At 39.0% G+C, this 19,700-nt stretch overlaps 3 protein-coding genes across 4 annotated transcripts; all 3 read right to left on the reverse strand.

The window, feature by feature from the left end:
- Positions 1–447: 447 nt before the first annotated feature.
- Positions 448–4,609, reverse strand: LOC124312997 (long-chain-fatty-acid--CoA ligase ACSBG2-like). Of its 2 annotated transcripts, none has more exons than XM_046777645.1 (12): positions 4,440–4,609; positions 4,024–4,107; positions 3,245–3,401; positions 2,861–3,169; positions 2,653–2,780; positions 2,497–2,585; positions 1,849–2,030; positions 1,557–1,711; positions 1,263–1,458; positions 1,036–1,137; positions 782–928; positions 448–697 (listed from the first exon to the last, which is right to left on the reverse strand). In XM_046777645.1, exons 3-12 carry the CDS (start codon positions 3,392–3,394, stop codon positions 491–493), a joined length of 1,665 nt encoding a protein of 554 aa, XP_046633601.1. In that variant the 5' UTR covers positions 3,395–3,401; positions 4,024–4,107; positions 4,440–4,609; the 3' UTR covers positions 448–490. The 2 variants fall into 2 exon arrangements, with proteins under 2 accessions (XP_046633601.1, XP_046633600.1); XM_046777644.1 differs by having other exon boundaries at positions 3,245–3,396; positions 4,440–4,608.
- Positions 4,610–12,783: 8,174 nt separating this feature from the next.
- On the reverse strand, positions 12,784–14,045 carry LOC124313358 (putative defense protein 3). Its single transcript, XM_046778245.1, has 6 exons — positions 13,760–14,045; positions 13,618–13,671; positions 13,455–13,524; positions 13,279–13,388; positions 13,114–13,205; positions 12,784–13,022 (listed from the first exon to the last, which is right to left on the reverse strand). Exons 1-6 carry the CDS (start codon positions 13,871–13,873, stop codon positions 12,827–12,829), a joined length of 636 nt encoding a protein of 211 aa, XP_046634201.1. The 5' UTR covers positions 13,874–14,045; the 3' UTR covers positions 12,784–12,826.
- Positions 14,046–16,494: 2,449 nt separating this feature from the next.
- Positions 16,495–18,182, reverse strand: LOC124313161. Its single transcript, XM_046777926.1, has 2 exons — positions 18,044–18,182; positions 16,495–17,792 (listed from the first exon to the last, which is right to left on the reverse strand). The coding sequence occupies exon 2, from the start codon at positions 17,710–17,712 to the stop codon at positions 16,537–16,539; it is 1,176 nt and encodes a 391-aa protein (XP_046633882.1). The 5' UTR covers positions 17,713–17,792; positions 18,044–18,182; the 3' UTR covers positions 16,495–16,536.
- Positions 18,183–19,700: the final 1,518 nt, after the last annotated feature.

Genomic DNA, 19,700 nt, shown 5'->3' on the forward strand with positions numbered 1-19,700 from the left:
AAAGATTAGGTTCACTGGACTCGGACTCAGGCAATAACGAAAACACAACACAAACAACTTTATAACTTTTCCATCGTAAACTCAAAAGAAGAGAAAAAAGAAAGAAAGAAGCAATCGGAAAACAATGTTATTTCGAATAATGATATTTAATAAAATATTTCGTGAATTTCATTGGAAAACATTCGTTCGAATCATTTCGTAGCGTCAAAATATCCGCGTAGCGTACCAATCGCAATTCAAAAAGTGACTCATTGTTTTCCCCCCGGTGACTATTAAGTGAGAGGCAAGAGCCCGTGAAAAAGAAAGAAAAAAACAACAAAGAAATCAAGGTTCGACTTCTTTTCTTTGTTGTCCTTTTTGTTTTTTATTATTGTTTGTCCGGCTAAAATATGTAGGGCGGGCTCGTTTTTCCCCTTCTTTTTTTTTCTTCTTTTCTAACACACAAACACACAGAGAGCAGCGCTGCTGCTGCTGCTACGTTCATCTTTTTTTAACCTGACCCAGTGTAACGGATTTTGATGAGCCAGTCATTTTTGCCAAACATTTTTAATGACCCCGTAATCAAAAGGAATGCGCGCTGCCAAACCCACTCGATGAACGGTTTAACTTGTACAACACACACACAAACCTTCAAAACATCAGGATCGGCAAAGTAGACCGTCCCGCCTACAGATAGCGGAGCGTAGATGTCGGTAATCTAAACAAATAAACCAAAAATTCCAACTGCAATTAAAAACCAAGAGAAAACACAAATTCCAGGCCATTATTTAAAAGTACAGACCTGAGCTGCGACATGACTTAGCGGCAGGTAACTGAGAAACGTATCCTTGCCGTCTCGCAAGTTCATATAAGTGGCCAGGTTGTGGGAAATCCAAGTCAGGTTGTCGTGGTTCAGCATGACGCCTTTCGGAGGTCCCGTCGTTCCAGACTGTTTGGTAATAAGAATTTAAAACGAAAAACGGTATTATTTAGTTATTAGTGAGAGCCGGTATCGCCCACCCTCCGGAAACTGTCAAGGAAACTACCACTACTAACCGTGTAGATTAGTGTGCAACACTGATTGACGGCCAACTTCTTTAAACGATCCTCGTAGACGTTGTCAGGCGTGGCGTTGCCCAAATGCATCAATTGCGACCACTGAGGGAAAAAAGAAGAAAGATAATAAATAAGAGCACACGACTTTCTTTTGCGGTCGACGGAACACATAAGAAAATGATATGGAAGGAAAAATAGAGATGAAGGTGCCGCATAAGTCAACTGACGGTGATGACTCCTTCGACGTGCGGTTTTCCGGTGTACTGGACGATCGCCTTCAAAGTCGGAATTTGGTCCTTGATGGAAAGGATTTTCTCCAGCTGTTTGCGGTCCTCCACCACGATGATGTCGGCCTGCCCGTTCAAGGCGCAATGCAGACACGCCTCGGCCGAATTCGTAGTGTAAATGCCAGCGGCGAAACCACTGTCAAAAGATAAATCACACCGAGACAAACCTCATCATCGACACGAACCCCACCACCAGCACAAAAAAGAAAAATTTAGGCCAAAAATCAAACATACCCAGCGTGAATGGCAGCCAAATCGGCGATGATCCATTCGGGTGAATTAAAACCCAAAATACAAACCGAATGGAAACGTTCCAGCCCCAAGCGGATGAAAGCCTTGGCACACACCCTCACATCGTGCAAGTACTGCTTGTACGTCCACTTGATCCACTGTTTAATTCATTCAATCCAGCAGTTGGCACACGCATCCAAAGTGATTACATGAAAAAAAGGGAAAGTTAAAAAATTTTTAAATAACAAACAACTGTGAAATAAGCGAAAATTCGTTTGATTGCGGGAATGTATACCTTTCCATCACGTTTGACGCAAAGGGCAGGATGATCCATATGTCTAGCCACGGTGCGCTGCAGCAAAGTCGGCACCGACAGCGGTGGAATAGACGCCATGCCTCGTTCATCAATCTTGAGCTTGACAGCTCCAGTCGCTGAAGTCGTTGTGTACGAATCGGCCGGGAAAAGTTGGTCGGGACCTACAGAAAAACATAAAATAATAATAAAATATACCCCCCTCAGGCCAAGGGTGAAAAACCACCAGAGTTGAAAGTCTCTTAAATTTTTAATAACACGCTCAAGTCTCATTCGTTATTCCGACTTTGATTATTAACCATTACAACAACTACAACAACAAGAGCAAAAAAAAGCCCAAACACTGTCCTTTTTCTCAAGGACCTGCCTAACTTGGTTAAGACACGATGTCATCGCATAGTAGTATTTTCTCATTCCTGAGCTAAGAAGAAAAATACATAAATATTTAACCAAGAGAAAACGCTGGAGGCCATATGTCTACAATGATGAATGACTCTTTTATCATCGCCCCCGTTTTTCTAGTAAGAAAAAAAAGCCAACCTCTTTATTAACTCTCTACTGGTTATGTTACGCTACGACCGAATATGGCACTCTCAAGAAACTTTTCAAAAAGAAAAAGATTAATAATACCTTTATTCAATTCCTGGGGTTGCTGACGCATCTCTCCGACAGATTTGCTGGAATCCTTGGCTTCCAACACGCTACTCGTCCGTCTTTTGCTGTTGGGAAATTGTTATTGTTTATACCAGTGAATGGATGAAAGAATGTCGATTGTTATTAAAATACCCTAAATCTGGGCAATCTCTGGCGACTTCGGCACTGACGATGGACGGCAATGGAGTGCTGTGCAAATGTTCCAGTAATCTGTGCTCCATCTTGCAAGGCGGCGTGATGTTAATCACGGTCGTCCCACTCTGAATGTTGGCATAAGCGAAACAAATTTTTTTTAAAGCAACGCCCTCCAATCACATAGGAGTGAAGGGAAATATCTTACCTTTTGGGTCGTGACCGTCATGTCGGCGGGTGCATCATTAACGGGAGCGGGGGCGATTATCTTGATGCTGGACGAATCGGCATCCAGTTGAAAGCCGCTATCTTCACTCTCCACTCCATTGTTGCTGTCCTGCTCGTCTTTCACCATCGTCAAGTCCCAATCAGATCCTCGAGATTTCGACGAAATCAACACGACACGTTTAGAGTCGCCAGAAGGAACGATCGTGTGGATCTCAGGATCCTCGTGATGAATTCGCCGAGATTCAAACGACGTCTTGTTGTTCATTTCGCTGATGACGTCGCCGTAAGCCTGGAATTTTATGATCAAAGAGAGAGAAATTTCACACCTTTATACTTAGAAAAATGATGCTCAATCATTTTTTACCTGTTTGCGGCGTGGAGTCATCTTGACAACAGAAGACATTGGCTGCTGCTGTAATGAAAGGTCGGCTGATGAAATGGCGTCTAGTTGATGATGATCGTGACTCGGCGTCAAGGAGGGCATGCTGCTCAACTGCTGCTGATGCCTGGACATGCCTGTGCTTATTGTTGTTGTTTTTGGTACACAAAGGAAATAAACGCCAGAAAACCGCAAAATCAGATCGTGACACGCAGAAATTTTTTTTTTTTACAAAACCTCCCGTAGTGATGGGAGAATATCCACACAACAACAAGGGAAATAATAAATATAAAAATATATATACGGGCTTCGATCTCAATTAAACGCTGATCGCGCTCCAGGTGGAAAAACAATAACCAAAAAGAACTTTCTTCCCCTGGCGTCTGAAAATATTAAAAAATGGGCGTGGATGACGCCATCACGCCAACCGTCGATACAAACAAAAATATTCCCACCAGAAAAATTACTAAAACAAACCTCACATCTTTTGTGTGATTAACATCTTAAGAAAAATGACACAATGTTTTAAAAATTTCGATCAAACAAAAGACCGACCCCACACAAGACCTTCGGCTCCCAACAATTAACCGACAAACCGTCACGTGGTTTCTCAAAAAACTAAAATAATTATTACAATCGTTAAAACAAAGAGACCGTAACAGAGAGAGAACCCGATCCCCACATAAAATAAATTCCGCCATCTTTTAACGAGAAAAACACCTGCAACAAAATCCACCCGAGTGTCGAAAAGATTTTTCATTTACCTTAGGAAAAATTCGTGTAGACTGTGTTTCTTCGTTTGACGTCAGGCTCTGTTGATCTTCCACCAACTGGCAAACAAGTTCCCCCTGTTTAAATCGTAAAAAGAAAAAATATTGCATTATAAATTGCATCACACACAAACTCAAGACGAAAATATGATGTCGGCCAAGCTGGATTTCACACACTTGCGCAAAGTAGTAGTCGGGAGAGATAAAACAAAAAAGAAATACGATCGTCCATATCTCTGTGAAATTATACAACGAGGTGAGAGAGGGAAAAAATAATATCCCAACAACAAATATGGATAGATTAATTATCTAACTGGCGGCCATATAAAAACCCCACGTGGTCGTCACATCAATTTTAACCTAATGACACACAAATTGATTGGGAAAAAAAGGGTTTTTTTTCTAGTTACCACGTGATTTTTTCTTTTCAATCGATCAAACAATGGCCAGCCAAACTCTGAGACGATCAAACACACGATCCAACTCTAATCCCGCAGCGCGTGAACGTGTTTTTTTTAACAGAAAATAACAACGAACAACCAACAGCTCTCGGGACGGGATTCCGACTAGGACTAAAGGCGAATGGAAAACGATTGAAGACAAGTGAGTGAGACACTTGGAATTACATTTTTAAAACGGCAACGTTGCACATTTTTCTTGTTCATCCCCCGCCAAAAAATTCCAACGGGAGTGGTGGTAAATGAAAGAAAATTTGACTCAGCTGATTATGGGCGACACGTGTCAATGGCCTTCGGCTATCTACATCCCAAATCCACCTTTTTTTTTATTATTATATTTTTATCTTTAATTGCAATTGTCTATTACAACCAGACCCCCTCACAGGGGCGTCTCTTTCAATTGGATTTTTTAACGACGTGTGAGGGCCGCCACTGCGTATAATCATTCGACACGATCACGTTCGAAAGTGTGCGCAAGCTTCGTGAAATAAAATAAATGGCTTAGACGTTAATTCGATATCTCTTGAAATGATCTTCCTACTCCGTAAATGGACAGATTTATTCTTTACAGAGAAATAATAAAAATAAAAAGAAGATTTGCGTCTCGTGTGGGTGACTAGACGTCCGTGACGCCACTCACGGTGTGATTATTAATCCCGTTGGAATCTAATAAGATTACGACCGGCGTGCAACACTTTCAAGTGACGAAAATCACGAAAAAGTCATCGCTCGTAAATCAATTCAACCGTGAACAAATAAAAACAGCAGTCGGGGAAAAAATACATATAAAACTGGAATTTTTGTGTCGTTCGTTCGGGAGGATGTGTGGCGCGCGAAGATATGAATCTGCCGAGATTATATCAGAATTTTTTCCTATTGATCTGATCAAGATAAATATTGAGACAATTTTCTATCTACCAAGTTATATTTGCCGACTATCTCTTAATAATAAATTCCCTTTCACCTCTTAATAATATTATCTAGCTAGCTATATAGCTCTTAGATTGTGTGTACGTCAAATTCGGTTTGTCCCGCAGGTATATAAATATACGATATTATATAAGAGAGAGAGAGAAGAATCATTTTGCTAGTGTACAAAGGGGGGCGGGTCAAGGCCCGTCCAGGTTGATTTGCATTGTAACATATTTTACGACTCTCTGGTTGTGCTGGCCTCTTGATAATATTTATACTGTGTACATAGTACTACATTATATTCCGTGAATAGCTATACTCGACTATTGAGAAATTCTAGCCGCGTTTAAATAACCACTTTGGTGTGTATAGTAACTTTCTATCTTTCTATTTCTTGTTTGTTTAAGCGGATGGCCTCCCGTGTATCTCCGATTGGAGATATTTATGCTCATCCGCGCAGCACGGAGAGCAGATAACAATATCCCCGTTGAAAAGTCCGCTGGTTAAACAAGACAGTCAATAATGTTGTGACGGAAAATCAAATAAAGATCTATATAGGATACAGGATATATCAAAATGAAATTTTACCACGCAATCAAGTCCAATTCTTCACCCTTATCTTCCTTGGATGAATACCAAAGCATCTGTTACAATGGCTTGATTGCCGTTTGGAATTATCCAAATAACGACAAGCTATTTAAATACTCCACCAAGATTTCGCAGCACTTGAAAATTGTCTGGAACCCATTCGATCCTAACGTGCTTGCTGTTTATAAAGTATAACCCTGCTGAAATCAAAGTTGCTTAACATTCTTTTTGAAATTACTTTGTCAAATTAACATGACGAAAAATAGCCCCCAACATCTGTGAATGAGTTTCTGGATGAGTTTGTGATTTTATGTTCGACGACGCAACATCAACCCGAGGGGGCGGAAACTCAAAAAAGTTTAAAAAAATTACCCAAAAAGTAAAAGGTAAAGCGCCAAAAGAAATTTGTTGGCGCGAAATGACAAAACATAAGATAGGGAAGAAAAATCGGAAAAAAAGAAAAAAAAAACAAGGAAAAAAGCAAATTTTTCTCTATTTGCTGACGAAAAGAAAAAACCCCAAACATTTCGGTTAAAAACCAGGGGGAAAACTAAAAACTTATCAATGCTTAAGGGTATTTCGATTAACGCGACACCTAGAACAATTCGTCACAGTCCATTAAGTCACATCGCTACTTGTGTGTACCGATGATGGCCGACAGCAGATGGAGTGAAGGATGTCCTGTCCTATCCTCGTTTCGAGTGCCCTTTCATGGCCCTTTTAACCAGCCAAAACCAACACGTGTGGGAAATGCCGTCGATGGCGCTATCGACGATGCCGAAAAAGATTTGAAAAAACTAGGTTGATAACTATTATTTGATCTAAACCAACCATCCATTCCTTTTTAAATGGTTTTCCTGTAATTATTAGATTTGCGAGTGTCCGGCAAGTACAAGTATTGCTTTAATAAGCAGCTAGCTAAGAAATTCTTTAGAATAAAAAAAAAAAAGAAAAGAAAAAAATTAAAATTCGACCTCGTCGGCCGATTATGAACCTCTTGACGAGAGCGATGAATCGCATTATGACCAAGGAGAAGATGTTTTCAGCCGAGAGTCTCATGAAAATAACTTGGAAGAAGGAGACAGGGATTATGAGTTCGACACACTTGGGGCCGTCATGGATGGCACATTCCGGGATCTTTCCAAGACTCATCCCGTACATGATAACATTAAAAACACAGCCTTTGCTACTCTTGTCCGACCTGATGTACACACCCAAGTTGTTTCCAAACAGACAATTTGTTGGTTTCTAGAGGAAATGGTGTGGGAAAACAGCAGCGACCGTTAGTGGAGATTTGCAGGTTGCCCCCCTGTTTTTTTTTTAAAGAAGGAGAATAATCAAAAAAGGTTGAAAAAACTACCCTCACAAACGGCCTTTGGGCAGTTTTTATTACAGCAGATGGACGAGATTATCTCCTCGGAAAAGTTCTTGCCTTAGTTGCAATGGATGGGAAAAGTATTCGTTGTGTGAATGAGTGGAATGTGGATGAAAAAACAGAAACCCGTGTTCTGTGTCAATGGTACAATATGGTAAGGGAAAACGGGAACCAGAAGTTGTCAATCAATTGTCCCGCTTCTATAAATTTAAAGAATAAATATCTGACAACTCCGCTGTATAACCGCCTCCGGTAAAACAAAAGTCCCAAAAAACCATTTATTTCGCTAGAAAAGTTAAAAAACACAAGAAAACCGGGAAAAGAAAATAACCTACGCATAAGCAAAAACCCTATGTCTTGTTCAGTCTTGTTGTGCTATTTGTCTAAAGGCGCGGAAAACTTTCCAAAAACAACAAAAAACTCTCACCTACAAAAAACTTTTTTTGAGTTTCCGCCCCCTCGCATCAACCACTAGTACTTAAAAAATTCGTATCAGAATCTGATAGGTTCTCCACCGTCAAGTGGATCTCCTCTAACCGAATAGCGTGCGGCTACAATAGTGGAGTATTACAAATTCTGGAAGTAAAAAACAATGGCGTAAAAATGTGGAAGGGACACGGTGTAAACGAGACATACATTTCCCATTTTCGATTTTACATAATACTCGGTATATTTATTCATTCACTTACTTTTAATGGCAGGAATTGGTGCGCTCTCTTGCATGGAACGAAAAATCGAAATATTTAGCTTCTTGTTCAGGAGACAGAACGATTAAGGTAACTTAAATCAGCAAAATAATGCATTAAATGTTTTCGGTTGATTTTTGATTGGTCAAATAGATTTGGGCTGACGACTCTAACTCGGACTCTAACGAACCCGTCTATAGCTTGAAGCTCGAAAAGCTGTACTGTCGCAGTTAGCAGCTAACTGGGTCCCGTCGCTCTTCAACGAAACAGCAAAATATTAAATAACTCGAGTGATAATTAAATGACAAAACGTTCCCTTAGCAACTATAGGCTTTTAGGGAAAATTCTTTTTGTAAATACTTACATTCCACTCAACGGATGTTCGTGCTGGAACATCCAATTCGTCCAATTCGTCAAATTTGCCAACAATCAGATGGCAATTAGCTTCCCATTTTGTTAGTGCCTTGGTTAGTGCACATGAAGAGTCTGGCCCCTTAAACACGATTACGCGGTTACAATCACGTGATTTACGTACGTAAATCCTATAACCTCTACGAACCTCTAAAAGATCTTTTAGAGGTTATAAGATAAAAGATTCTCTCCCGTTTTCAAAACATCTTGCGGCTGAAATAAAGCAGTAGGGGATATCATCGAGCTCTCCGGTTTGAAATAAGAGAAAAAAAAATCTGGAAAAATGAAATAAAACGTTTTTCTTCGAGTGGATTTTATATTATATGCCTATATAGCAAAAACTGGAAGGGAGGAACACACCAAAAAATGCATTGCCTCCACCACACTCCGACAGCTCGGCGTCTACCGTGACTCTAAATTTTCTTTCTCTATTTGATGAAAATTTATTTCTTTTTTCGGGGCTTGTGTCTTTTTTATTATCATTTTCTCCTTACTAAATGCATTTGTGTGCTGGGTATATTCCCTTTTGATTTCTATTAGGAAAAGGTGCGATCTCCCCTCTTTTTATCAAATTACTCTTTTTTAATGTCTTAATCGTATTTCACACCGACGAGCGCACCACCACCGAACTGAATTTTCTATTACGTCATTCTCCCCTTTTGATGAACTCATCAGCAATATTCGAGATTGGCCGTTTCAACTATTCTGGGTTGTTACTGTCTTTTTGATTTCATACACATTATTACTTTGTTCTTAACTGTGGTAGGGGGCTCTGTTGAGACAAACTATTATTTAGTAAAATATTCACGATCCATTCAGCGGTTGTCGAGCGCAAAAGAACGTCGCAATAAGAAAATCTTAATCCATGGATGTGCTGAGCTACATACCAAACATTCGGATAAATGAACTGTGGCAAACCTTCCCTCGACGCGATAATAAACGCTGAATTAATGTGTTGCAGTCAACACCCTCGTGTGTTTATGGTAATGAAAGGTGTACAATTCGCCATGCTAATAGGGAACTAAGCCAACTTCTTATTTTGGACTGTGACATCCAACTATTTAATCGTTTCCTTAAAAATTGTCCGAAATCGAAGAAATCCACAACGTAATCTCATACAAGATTGGTAAATGTTTTTCCTGCTCGATGGACAATTTGTGGTATTCATTAAAAATCTAATCACAACAGATTATATAACTATGCTATTCTATTAGCACGGTAATGAAACTGATACGCTTCAATTCCTGAATCACTCAAGGATAAATGTCCAATGGCGATAAAGGGATAACTCACAAGACGAATCGTGCGGTCAGTTAACAAGCTCATTTTCCATGACATACATTAAAGCAAACTACCGATTTTTGTCAATAAAAAAGCCTCAATCGCTGTCAGTCAATTAAAAACGAATAAAGTAATTCGCCCGTCATTGAAAAGGTTGTAACCTTAACCGAAACAATTCAGGACATACAGTTATTAGCAGATGACAGAGACTTCGCCCGTGGTATATCACAAAGTTTAAATAATGAGTTGTGACGATATTTACGTGGTTTATCATTAGCCCTAACTGTTTCACTAGTCAGCACAGTTTTATGAACTTTTAGACATGATACAAATAATCAGTTAACGCCATCACGTTTCATAAGGAGAAACCTTTTGATATTCAAGTTCATGATTTAGACAATGATTGCGATCCGTTGCTGATAATAACAATATCTTTGGCGACAGGTGAAAGCGTTATGGATAACGAAAATTTGATGCCGTTTCCAATTTTATCGCTCGTAATTATTTCTTGTAAAAAATGACTGTAAGTCAAAATGTACAATGTACATGTCATAATAAAAAATTGAAATGGTTCGTTTATTGGTCGATTTAAAAAACGGTTCCGCGTAAGATTCGTAAAACATGAGTCGGTATAAAAGTTACCCAAGCCAATGAATGTTTCTTAAAGATTAAAGCTCATTATCCAAATTAAATGCAGATTAAATGCAGATGTAACATTCAGTAATTAAATCTATTTACGTCAAAAGCAAACAATTATCGTGAACTCATTGATTTCCTGACACTGCCCCGCCCTCTTCCATTTCGTTTTCCGAACGAAAAGGCTTCGTCTATTAAATGTGAATATCTGAGTTTTTTTTTTGCAAATTAATTTTTCGAGTTGATAAATAGTTATTTGAAATAACGAGCAGTTTGAAGCAGTGCACGGTGTATCGAATCATGTTTAGCCAATGGCAGTCGGTAAAGTCTACCCATGGTTTAAATATTTTAATTTGTTTTAAAAGATCTACAGTCATTCTCCCCTTTTGATGGTCAGCAATTTTCGAGAGTGACCATTTCAACTCTTCTGGGTTTTTGTTGTTGAGAAGTTTAATCGTTATAGCCTACCGTAATTTTTTTATTTCGCCCAAATTTTTACGTTTATCTTTACTTTGGTTTTTGGGCTCTGTTGAGACAAACTTGTATGTGCTAAAATATTCACGATCCGTTCAGCGGATGTCGAGCGCAAAAGAAAGTCTCAATCCACGGTGAGCTACATACCTTAAACTCGGATAAGTGAACTGTGGCTAACCTATCCTCTAAGCGATAATCAACGCTGAATTAATGTGTAGCAGTTAACACCCTTCGTGTATCTATGATAATGAGAGATGTTTAATCGCCATTTTAGTCGGGAAACAAAGAATTTTATATATTTTGGACAATCACAATGGTCGAAATGGAAAATGTAAAACAACATCATCTGCACTAAACTCAACACGAAACAGAACATTACGTTGCTTTCGGTTGTTTAGATGTGTGAAATGTTGATTAATTAAAGTTTTTCGGTATCAAATTCAAATTATAATCATAACAGGACTATATAACTATGACATTCTCGGCTGATTTGAACATGAAAATGTCACAAATTCTCATCAAAACTCAAAAGTCATCAAATAAATGATATTTTGCTGTTAATCTCACCAAAATATCACGTCAAAATGAATGAGAATTAAGGTTATTCTCATGTATTTCTTTATGAGTTTTAATGAGATTTTTTCGTAAGGGACGTAAACCACAGGCCAGAACATTGGAGTGAATCGGATGAAAACTGGCACATCTAACTCTACAATTGCTTGTTTGGAACTCCTCTATCGAGTAGAGGTTTCCCGTTTTCAATCTAACCTGAAGTTGAGATGCTGCAGAGAAATTGCGCATCAGACAGACAAAGTTAAATTGTACACATGAAAATTCAAATTAGACAATTAGAACATCCGAGAGGATAATAAAACCTTATATTTTCGTCGAATTGTTTGGTTAGACAATATTCAAATAGTTTGAACTGGTTTAAAATTACCTTGAATGAATTCGCAGCGTATTTGGTCGTCGATGGCTGCTGCATTATTTGAATGCGACAGTGAAAAATTAGCTTCAGCCATTGTTTTAGAAATTTTTTTTTAGTCAACGCAATAGGAGCCAGAAAAGCGCAACGTGTGTCAGCCAACTCAACGGAGAATGGAGAATTTATAACAACGAAAATGGGCGCATTTTTTTTTTTGCCTTATCTGAGGCAACAGATAATAAACGCGTCCTCGTTGCCTAATGTTTCAATGATTTTCAAGTTTGTTCATGTACCGTTCTTAAATCAATACTCCCTTTCCACCTTCTGTCTTATAATTTGCAGGATCTGGGATATCCTTGGGAAGGATAGAATCCTCCTTCCTATATCCCCAAAACGCCTTATTACGTAAATTTCGAACGGCTCTTATAAGCAGCAGCGCAAAATGAAACCATTTTTCTACCTTTCTCTTTGGTGTGACTTCTATGACTCGATTAGTCTTTAATCCTGTGATGTTGACGCAATAACTACTCACTGAGTCACACATACGAGTTCACACCAGAGAATGAGATTTCTATGAATAGCACAGAAATGAACCGCGATAACGATTCTCTTATGTTCTGCATTTCTGATGATGTCATAAATGTTTAACAATAAGTTCAATTCCAACCCCAAGGAAAATATTTCGAAACGTTTCCGTTGATGCGATCCAGAAATCGCTTTGGAATATTTCCAACAATTACCTTTTCGGATTCCTGACTGTTCCTGACTCATCGAAAAACCCCTCCACTTGAAGACAGGCAAATATCTAAGAAATGAACAACAAGGGTGTAAAACAAATGATTTTTTTCAAAAACCTCATTTGTATTTTAATATATTCCGAATTATCAATTTGAGAGAGAAGAGAGTCAATTACGGTGAATTATTTACGGAAATCTAAAGCTCGTAAATTTATTCTCCTTCCATAGATAGAATCCCTTTCTCGTGAAATTCTATTAAGACAATCCCGAGGAAAATGCCTTGCACATTTGAAAAGAGCTGCGTTAATTTACTTTCAAGGCTGTGGCTGGGCTTCTGACGTCCAAAACCAAATGCGCCAGACGAAATAGTCGAATACGGTAACCATGGGAACCAATGAGACACCGCTGCTAGTTTCAGCAGCTCGTGCAACGACAGGATTCCCGACACGGACGAGAGTCGACGCCGGGACACGCAACCAGAATGTGGAGAAATCACGCAGAAACGTGCACCTGCATACATTAATAGATCCATTCAATTCAATCAGCTAAATCAGGCCGTCCTAATAGTAATTTATTAATTTAATTCTCCATCAAATCAAACCTGAATTCAATTTCGCCCTGGTAGTCGGGCTGTGCCTGCCATGTCAATTCTAAATTATTCTTACTCTTGGCATCCCGGTGAGTCAGAGCGTTCTGTCGTGCAAATTTCCCGAGTGTATAATTAAGCAGAAATAATTATAGGGATATAGTCAATCGTATGTTATACCTGTTCACCTGGGAGACAATCAACCGATCGGGCTTGGTATGGACTATTGATGAAACGGCCCAGCGGTTTGGAAGGAGAGTCTTCAGGATTGACCGCAATAAAGAGAAATCCTATAAGGACATCAATTTGTTTTTAAATTGAAGACATTTTATCTTATCGATTTATTGATTTATAACCCATAAATCCTCCTTTTGGACTCTTGCCCTGTATCGTCACTTTAACAGTCCCGCCCTGCTCGATGGCGTTCTAATTATTTGCGTGGGAATTAAGCGAAAATAATGATGAATTAAGTTTATTCGTTATTATTTGGATTGTATTATGCGGTTTATATTTCCATACCTGTTGCGGAGTAATAGTGTACGGTGCTGGTGTCGTTTGAGGCGCTGGGCCGTGCTGTCGAATTGAAATTTAAAAATTTGCAAAATGTGACATTAATAAAAGCTGAAACGTTTCGGTAGTTTTTGGCTGCTTGAATGTTTACTTGCGGCTCCATGTCGGCGCAGGCTTCCGGTGGAGCCCCTCGCATATAGGCATCCACATTCTGGCTGAATTCCGCCAGTAAAATCAGAATCACTAGCTTCGTGAACGGTGACATTTTAAAATTCAACAGCTGAGACACTCAACCGCCATTTGGAGGGCCAACAATTTGGAACAGCAACTAACTATTAACTGAATGCCATTATAGGAGAAGGACTCTCCTTTTCTCCAGCATGTGGGTATGGACCGGATAACCCAACTGCAGATGGCAGACTACGTGATGTCGATAAGTCGTCCGATTTCCAGTCAAGACCATCGCAGAGGTCAAAGACCAACAACACACCAGATAAGAAAACGAACTGCGGTAATGTATTCCTCGTCACAAGACAAAAATCTTTTGCTTTATTCCTTATATTCTTTTCAATGTCATTTCAGATATTTAAAAAAAAAAAAATAATATCGCTACAAACAATACGAACACCAGCAGTAGAATTTTTAAAATTTTGTTCAAAATGTTGAAAGAATTATTTGAAAGCGATTTGGCTGTAGCGACAATTTTATATCGTATATATTATTTAAAAGTTCGCTACCCAAATTGTCTAATAGCGGACAAACAAACTCTCAGCCATTCCGTCATTCAAACAATAAATCATTCGTCGGTAACTCGGTATAGTCGCTTATCATTTGGTTATACTGTATGTGGGTCCACCAGCTTATCTCATCCGCTTTAGCAATGTAACCGCGAATATCTTTGGAGGCCCTAGCTAATACCAAATTAAAATATCAAATGAACACAGACTGTGTAATAATAATATACGTAAAAATTTCACAATAGATTTAACTTACGTTCATCCGTATGAGCACTGAGCAGTGGTCGAAAAAGTAAAAGAAATTGGGCTCCGCCGTTGCGTCGAATTGGTGATGACATTTTGACGATTATAAAGAAATTCAGGGAAGTGTGAAGCCAAACTAATTGAGTCAAGAGTTATAAATAAAGTATGGATTGACTTTTTGCAACTGTGACACAGGGCTTTTATCGTTTTGGAACGGTTTGAATTTTGGTGCGATTGATTTTTCATAGTTTTCTATCGATATCTTATGGCTAAGATTAGGGTCGTCTGCTGGCTTCGTTTTGTTTACAAGTTTCGACTAAGCAAGTAAATTGCATCGACAAAGAAAAAAATCCACGTTTAAGATTACAAAAAAAATGATTTTTTTTTAAAACGAACGTGGCTGCACGAAAAATAGCACAACATATAAAACTAAGTACAAAAATGTCACCCTCTTTATGGAATAACTTAATAAAATACACACTCCGATGCTGTCTATAGCAGGTAAACAAGAAGACAAATAGAATTATTGTGATAGCTCAAATAGAAGAGTTAAAACTGTTCCAAATCAGTGAAATGTTAGTTGATATCCAAGTTTTGCTTGTGCTGGTGTCAGCACCAACCACAGCATGTCATATCAATCACCTATCTTCAGCAATCTCCAATCTCATCACTTGGTGAATGGTTTTCGTTACTTTTCTTCCCATGGTGCTATAGATATTTAAACACATGCATGACTTGCGTCAACACAGTGCATGTAAAACTAGATTTGAAGCCTGAGCTAGCCATCATGATAACAATATATGCAAGTTTTGTTTGTGCTGGTGCTCAGCACCAATCACATGTCATTAATCACCCAACATTAGCAACAATATCAATGTTATGTGGTATGAGCTTAAACCAGCTTAGTTTTGTTACTTTTATTCATGTGCTCTGTTAGATATTTTAATGCTGCATAACTTCAAATCATGTATCTTCAATACTCCTGTTTGATAAACAATTAGGGCTTACCCACTGTATCATTTTAAACTTTTCCTTCCTTGTTACAGCTGTAAATATTTCATAACAAATTTTTTTTTTTATTTAGATAACAGCATCCCTTTTCTGGGTGAAACTTCCGATGCCGATCGAGTTCCTCCCCTTCCTTTGAATGTCCAAGTGTATGTCCATGCGAGTGTGGGTGTATTCACGAGGACCTCCTCTTTCCTATCCCACCTGCTGGATTCAATTCTTCAACGGATGGAGCACCTGTGGATGCCTGGCCGTATTTTCCTTAAAGGTAGAACACATTCATCTCTATTCTTTCTTTTTGACTGTTTGTTTTCTATGATTCGTGACATACGGAGTACGATTATTCAAGAGGTATGTGATAGACTGGAATTGTTTTTCTCCTGCCGGTATTGTTGACTCTCAGTCAGGGTTCATTTTGAAATAACTCGTTTTTTAGAACGATTGAAGGCCAGGCTTGTTTTGTACCTCACTACTTTATCTGTGGATAAACAATCGAATTAAATTTTTTTTTACTTTATACACGCGAAGTGCAACTATTAAAAAGTTTTCGACCCGCTACACTGGCATCACCTCCAAGTTTAAAGTCGGTTTTTAGAAAAGCAATGAATAGCTGAATTCGTTTTTCCGATCATATCCAAGAGTTCGTTTTTCTTACAATCTTTTTTAAAACGTTTAAAGGTAATCTATGCTTACATAGTTGCGAAAAAGGAGTAGAAGTGAAATTGGAGGAGTAGAGTCCATCTCGTAAACCCAACATATTTTAAAATACTCCTACCAGGACTTGTATTATTCTTTATTCCTCGACACCTTTTTTGGCGACGTTTTGTGCGTTGGATCTTTCCATAACTTGCTGTGTCTTTCGAGTTTCGACACCCAGAGATCGATCTGAAATCCAGTCCTGAAGCAGACCCAAATTTATTTTCCGTGTAAATAGAACGGTTTAATTCACTACAAAATTGTTTTTTTTTTTTGTATTGGACGAGACAGACAGGAATTTACTCTTTTCTTCTGCTGAACTCTCGATCCTCGGGGCTGGAACAATCCAACTTTCCAACATCCATTGGTATTCGTCCATAATTTGATTGTGTCGATCAACAAACCTCGTTCGCAGTGAAATCTCGTCCGCCTTAATGTAGTCACGAATACGGTGGGCACTCATCAGGTCATTTCGAATCTCTTCGATTTCAACTTGACTGTTGTCAATTCTGGCCATTATGTCACCTTGACTTGCGATTTGATCCATAATGTACTTTACTGAGACGCTGGCGTACATGTCGGACACTCCACGAACAAGGAATGAAGCTTCATTCGCCTTTTGAATCTTTTCTAAGAGATTTACGAATATTTCTTCATCGTCCAAAACGTTTAGGTCTTTTGCGATCACTCTTACAACCTCGATAAAAGCTATGCTGTTTTCTGTAGCTTTTGCAACGAAATATTCCATTCTAGAGTAGAAGTCTTTCAATTTAGACCAATCTCTTTTCAAATTTTCCAACTCTTGTCTTCCTTCTTGCAGGGCTCTTATAACTTCCAGGCAATTTCCTTTGGCGACGTTTAATGCGCTGGTTCTTTCCACATCTTGCCGTGTCTTCCGACGCCCAGAGAGCGATTTCAAATCCAGTTCGACTCTCTCCAGCTCATTTTCGTTTATATGTTTAGTAACTGTTACGCAGAGAATAGTCGCTTGAATCAGTTCTATTACTGTCCTTAATTTGGAATCTACTTGGTGCAACAACATTTTATTCCCGTCGGCTGCTTCTTTGATCCGCCCCAGCGATATGGGCAGTAACTCGACGATGTAAAGTTCATTTTTGGACATCAGATACCGGACGGCATCCTTGATATGGCTGGATACTTTTGAATTGTACATTCGGATCTTGTGGATGTTAACGTGAGCATTGAGGAAGACCAAATAGCCTTGATGACCAATTTGAAGTAAAGTCGTTTGGAAATTATTCTGGTACTTGATGAATTCATAACTGCCAGAAGATAAATTCTCAGTGTTGAGTCGAAAATCCATTCTCGGCTGATAAGACATGACGATTAGCTTTTCCAGTCTGCTTACAGCAATTGGAGCAAGAGCTAACAATTCTCCCCAGTTGTAATAAGAGTTCATCAAATGTTTAATATCGTAAGATAGGTCAGTTTCGTTGAATGTAAACTTTTCAGCATTTTTGAACTTATCCTCGCATGTTACTATGAAAGAAAAGAAAATGTTTCTTTTATTTTCTCCACTTTGATATCGATAGGAAATTCAAAAATCAGACAAAGTAGAAAAGTGTATCTCTGAATTAACTTAAATAACGTATATAGATTTCGCACGTTCGGAATGCTGCGGCCAGTACGGCCTGCACACAAAACTTGTACATGAATGACAAACAGATGTCCCAGCGTAATCATTTCACACAATTAAAGTGGTTCTTTCTAATCCGCAATTAAAAACTTACGTTCATCTGAATGAAGAGCAGCTGGCTTTCCGGAAGGCGAACTTAATGAAGATGGTGTAAAAGATGCAAAAGAGAGACTGAATATTGCCGCTAGAAGAAGAAGCGATTGGGCCCCGCCGTTGTGTCGATTCGGTGCCACCATTTCGACGACTAAAGAAACTAGCTGAAGTGCATGCGTATTTGAGGCCAACTTCAGACTTGGATGTAGAAAATTGAAATTGTAGATTGGCTTTTGCCACTTTGACATTGATAAGAATCGCTGACAAACTGGGAAAACACAGCACTCCTTACAGTTAGCTCGCAAAATGTGGCATCAGAGTGGGAGAAAAAAACACTCGAGAAAACCCAAATAATGTTTATTTCCAGAAGCAAGGATCGATTTCCTGTGTAATTGTGTGTTTTTTTTTTAATTAATTAATTTCTTTTTTTAGTTATTATAGATCGGAAAAAAACTGTACATAAATAAGTGTATTTTATTTTGCTATGGTACATCAGAGTTGCATTAGATCAATTTGATTTAATTATGAAGTAGGTCCGAATGAATAATCTGATTGGCATAGAATTTTTTTTGTTATGTTTTTTTTTTTTTAAATCTCTAATTGTGAATGGAATCGGGAAAACCCAAAGAAGAAGGAGGAAGAGGAGGAGAAGGAGGAGATCTCCAGAAGCTAGGATCGATTTCTCGTATTCAGTTATTATAGATCGGAAGAAATGTTGGGTTTGTTTTTATCTGTACATATAGAAGTGTATTTATTTTGCTTTACACGAGAAGTTACATTTTTTTTTCACTGCATATTATGCTTTAGATAAATTTAGATTGATGAAAGTATTCTATCCGAATTAATAATCTGATTGGCATAGACATTTTTTTCTTTTATAAGAATCTCTAATTTTGAATGGAATCTTCGTGAATTTCAGAATCTGGAGAATCTGGATAATCTGCGACAATTTCAGGCGAGTGCGAGACGTCAGGAGTGCCCGGCACGGGCGTCGAGTTACACCGAGACGGAACGTGGCCTGAGCGTCCGCAGTGTCTGCATGTCGGCGTCGATTTGCGTCGGTTGGATGTTTGGCAGCGCAAGTTTTCCGATTGGAGGTCCCGGATGGAGAATTCGGCGTTGCCGATCGTGAAGTGGGTGCCTAGTTGAGACAGGCAATCGAGTCCCAGTATGAGATCGGTCCCGTGCAGACGAAGGACGGCCGCTCGAACTGTTGCGCTGGATCCTTCGACCGAAATGCAAATTTCAACCGATCCCATGGGCGACTGCATTCCCTCTGATACGTGATCCCAGAAGGATCCGGTCAAAGGATCGGCCAAAAGGTTCAGTTCAAACAGGAAATCGGGAGAGATGGCAGTGAAGGCCCAGCTGGTTCCAATCACGGCAGTGACATCTAAATCGTTACATTTGACAGATAAATACGCCATGATAACAGTCTGAAATGCAAAATTGGAGTCGAGTAAAGAATAGTTCCTCGATGTTCTGCGTGAAGTGAATGAGATGGTGCGAGCTGTCCACCGCGTTTTATACAGCGGCAATTTGAAGTATCGGATGGCTAGCGTGACGAAATTGGACACGGGTAAAAACCCACTGGTAAAAACCCACTAACTGCAGGAATAGATGCAACTGGTTGTTTGTTTTTTAAATTATTATTTTGT

This window comes from Daphnia pulicaria, chromosome 9, assembly GCF_021234035.1.
Source record: "Daphnia pulicaria isolate SC F1-1A chromosome 9, SC_F0-13Bv2, whole genome shotgun sequence".
Classification (NCBI taxonomy): domain Eukaryota; kingdom Metazoa; phylum Arthropoda; class Branchiopoda; order Diplostraca; family Daphniidae; genus Daphnia; species Daphnia pulicaria.

Bases quoted from the DNA above. Each gene is read 5' to 3' on its own strand.
- LOC124312997 (XM_046777645.1), bottom strand. From the start codon at position 3,394: ATGTCCAGGCATCAGCAGCAGTTGAGCAGCATGCCCTCCTTGACGCCG. The intron at 2,586-2,652 runs GTATTTTAATAA...ATTTCCCAACAG, and splicing joins AGAGATTGCCCAGATTTAGG to CAAAAGACGGACGAGTAGCG. The intron at 2,031-2,496 runs GTATTATTAATC...GTTTTTCTGTAG, and splicing joins ACCCCAGGAATTGAATAAAG to GTCCCGACCAACTTTTCCCG.
- LOC124313358 (XM_046778245.1), bottom strand. From the start codon at position 13,873: ATGTCACCGTTCACGAAGCTAGTGATTCTGATTTTACTGGCGGAATTC. The intron at 13,525-13,617 runs GTATGGAAATAT...GCAAATAATTAG, and splicing joins ACACTATTACTCCGCAACAG to AACGCCATCGAGCAGGGCGG. The intron at 13,023-13,113 runs GTTTGATTTGAT...TAATGTATGCAG, and splicing joins CAGGGCGAAATTGAATTCAG to GTGCACGTTTCTGCGTGATT.
- LOC124313161 (XM_046777926.1), bottom strand. From the start codon at position 17,712: ATGAACTCTTATTACAACTGGGGAGAATTGTTAGCTCTTGCTCCAATT.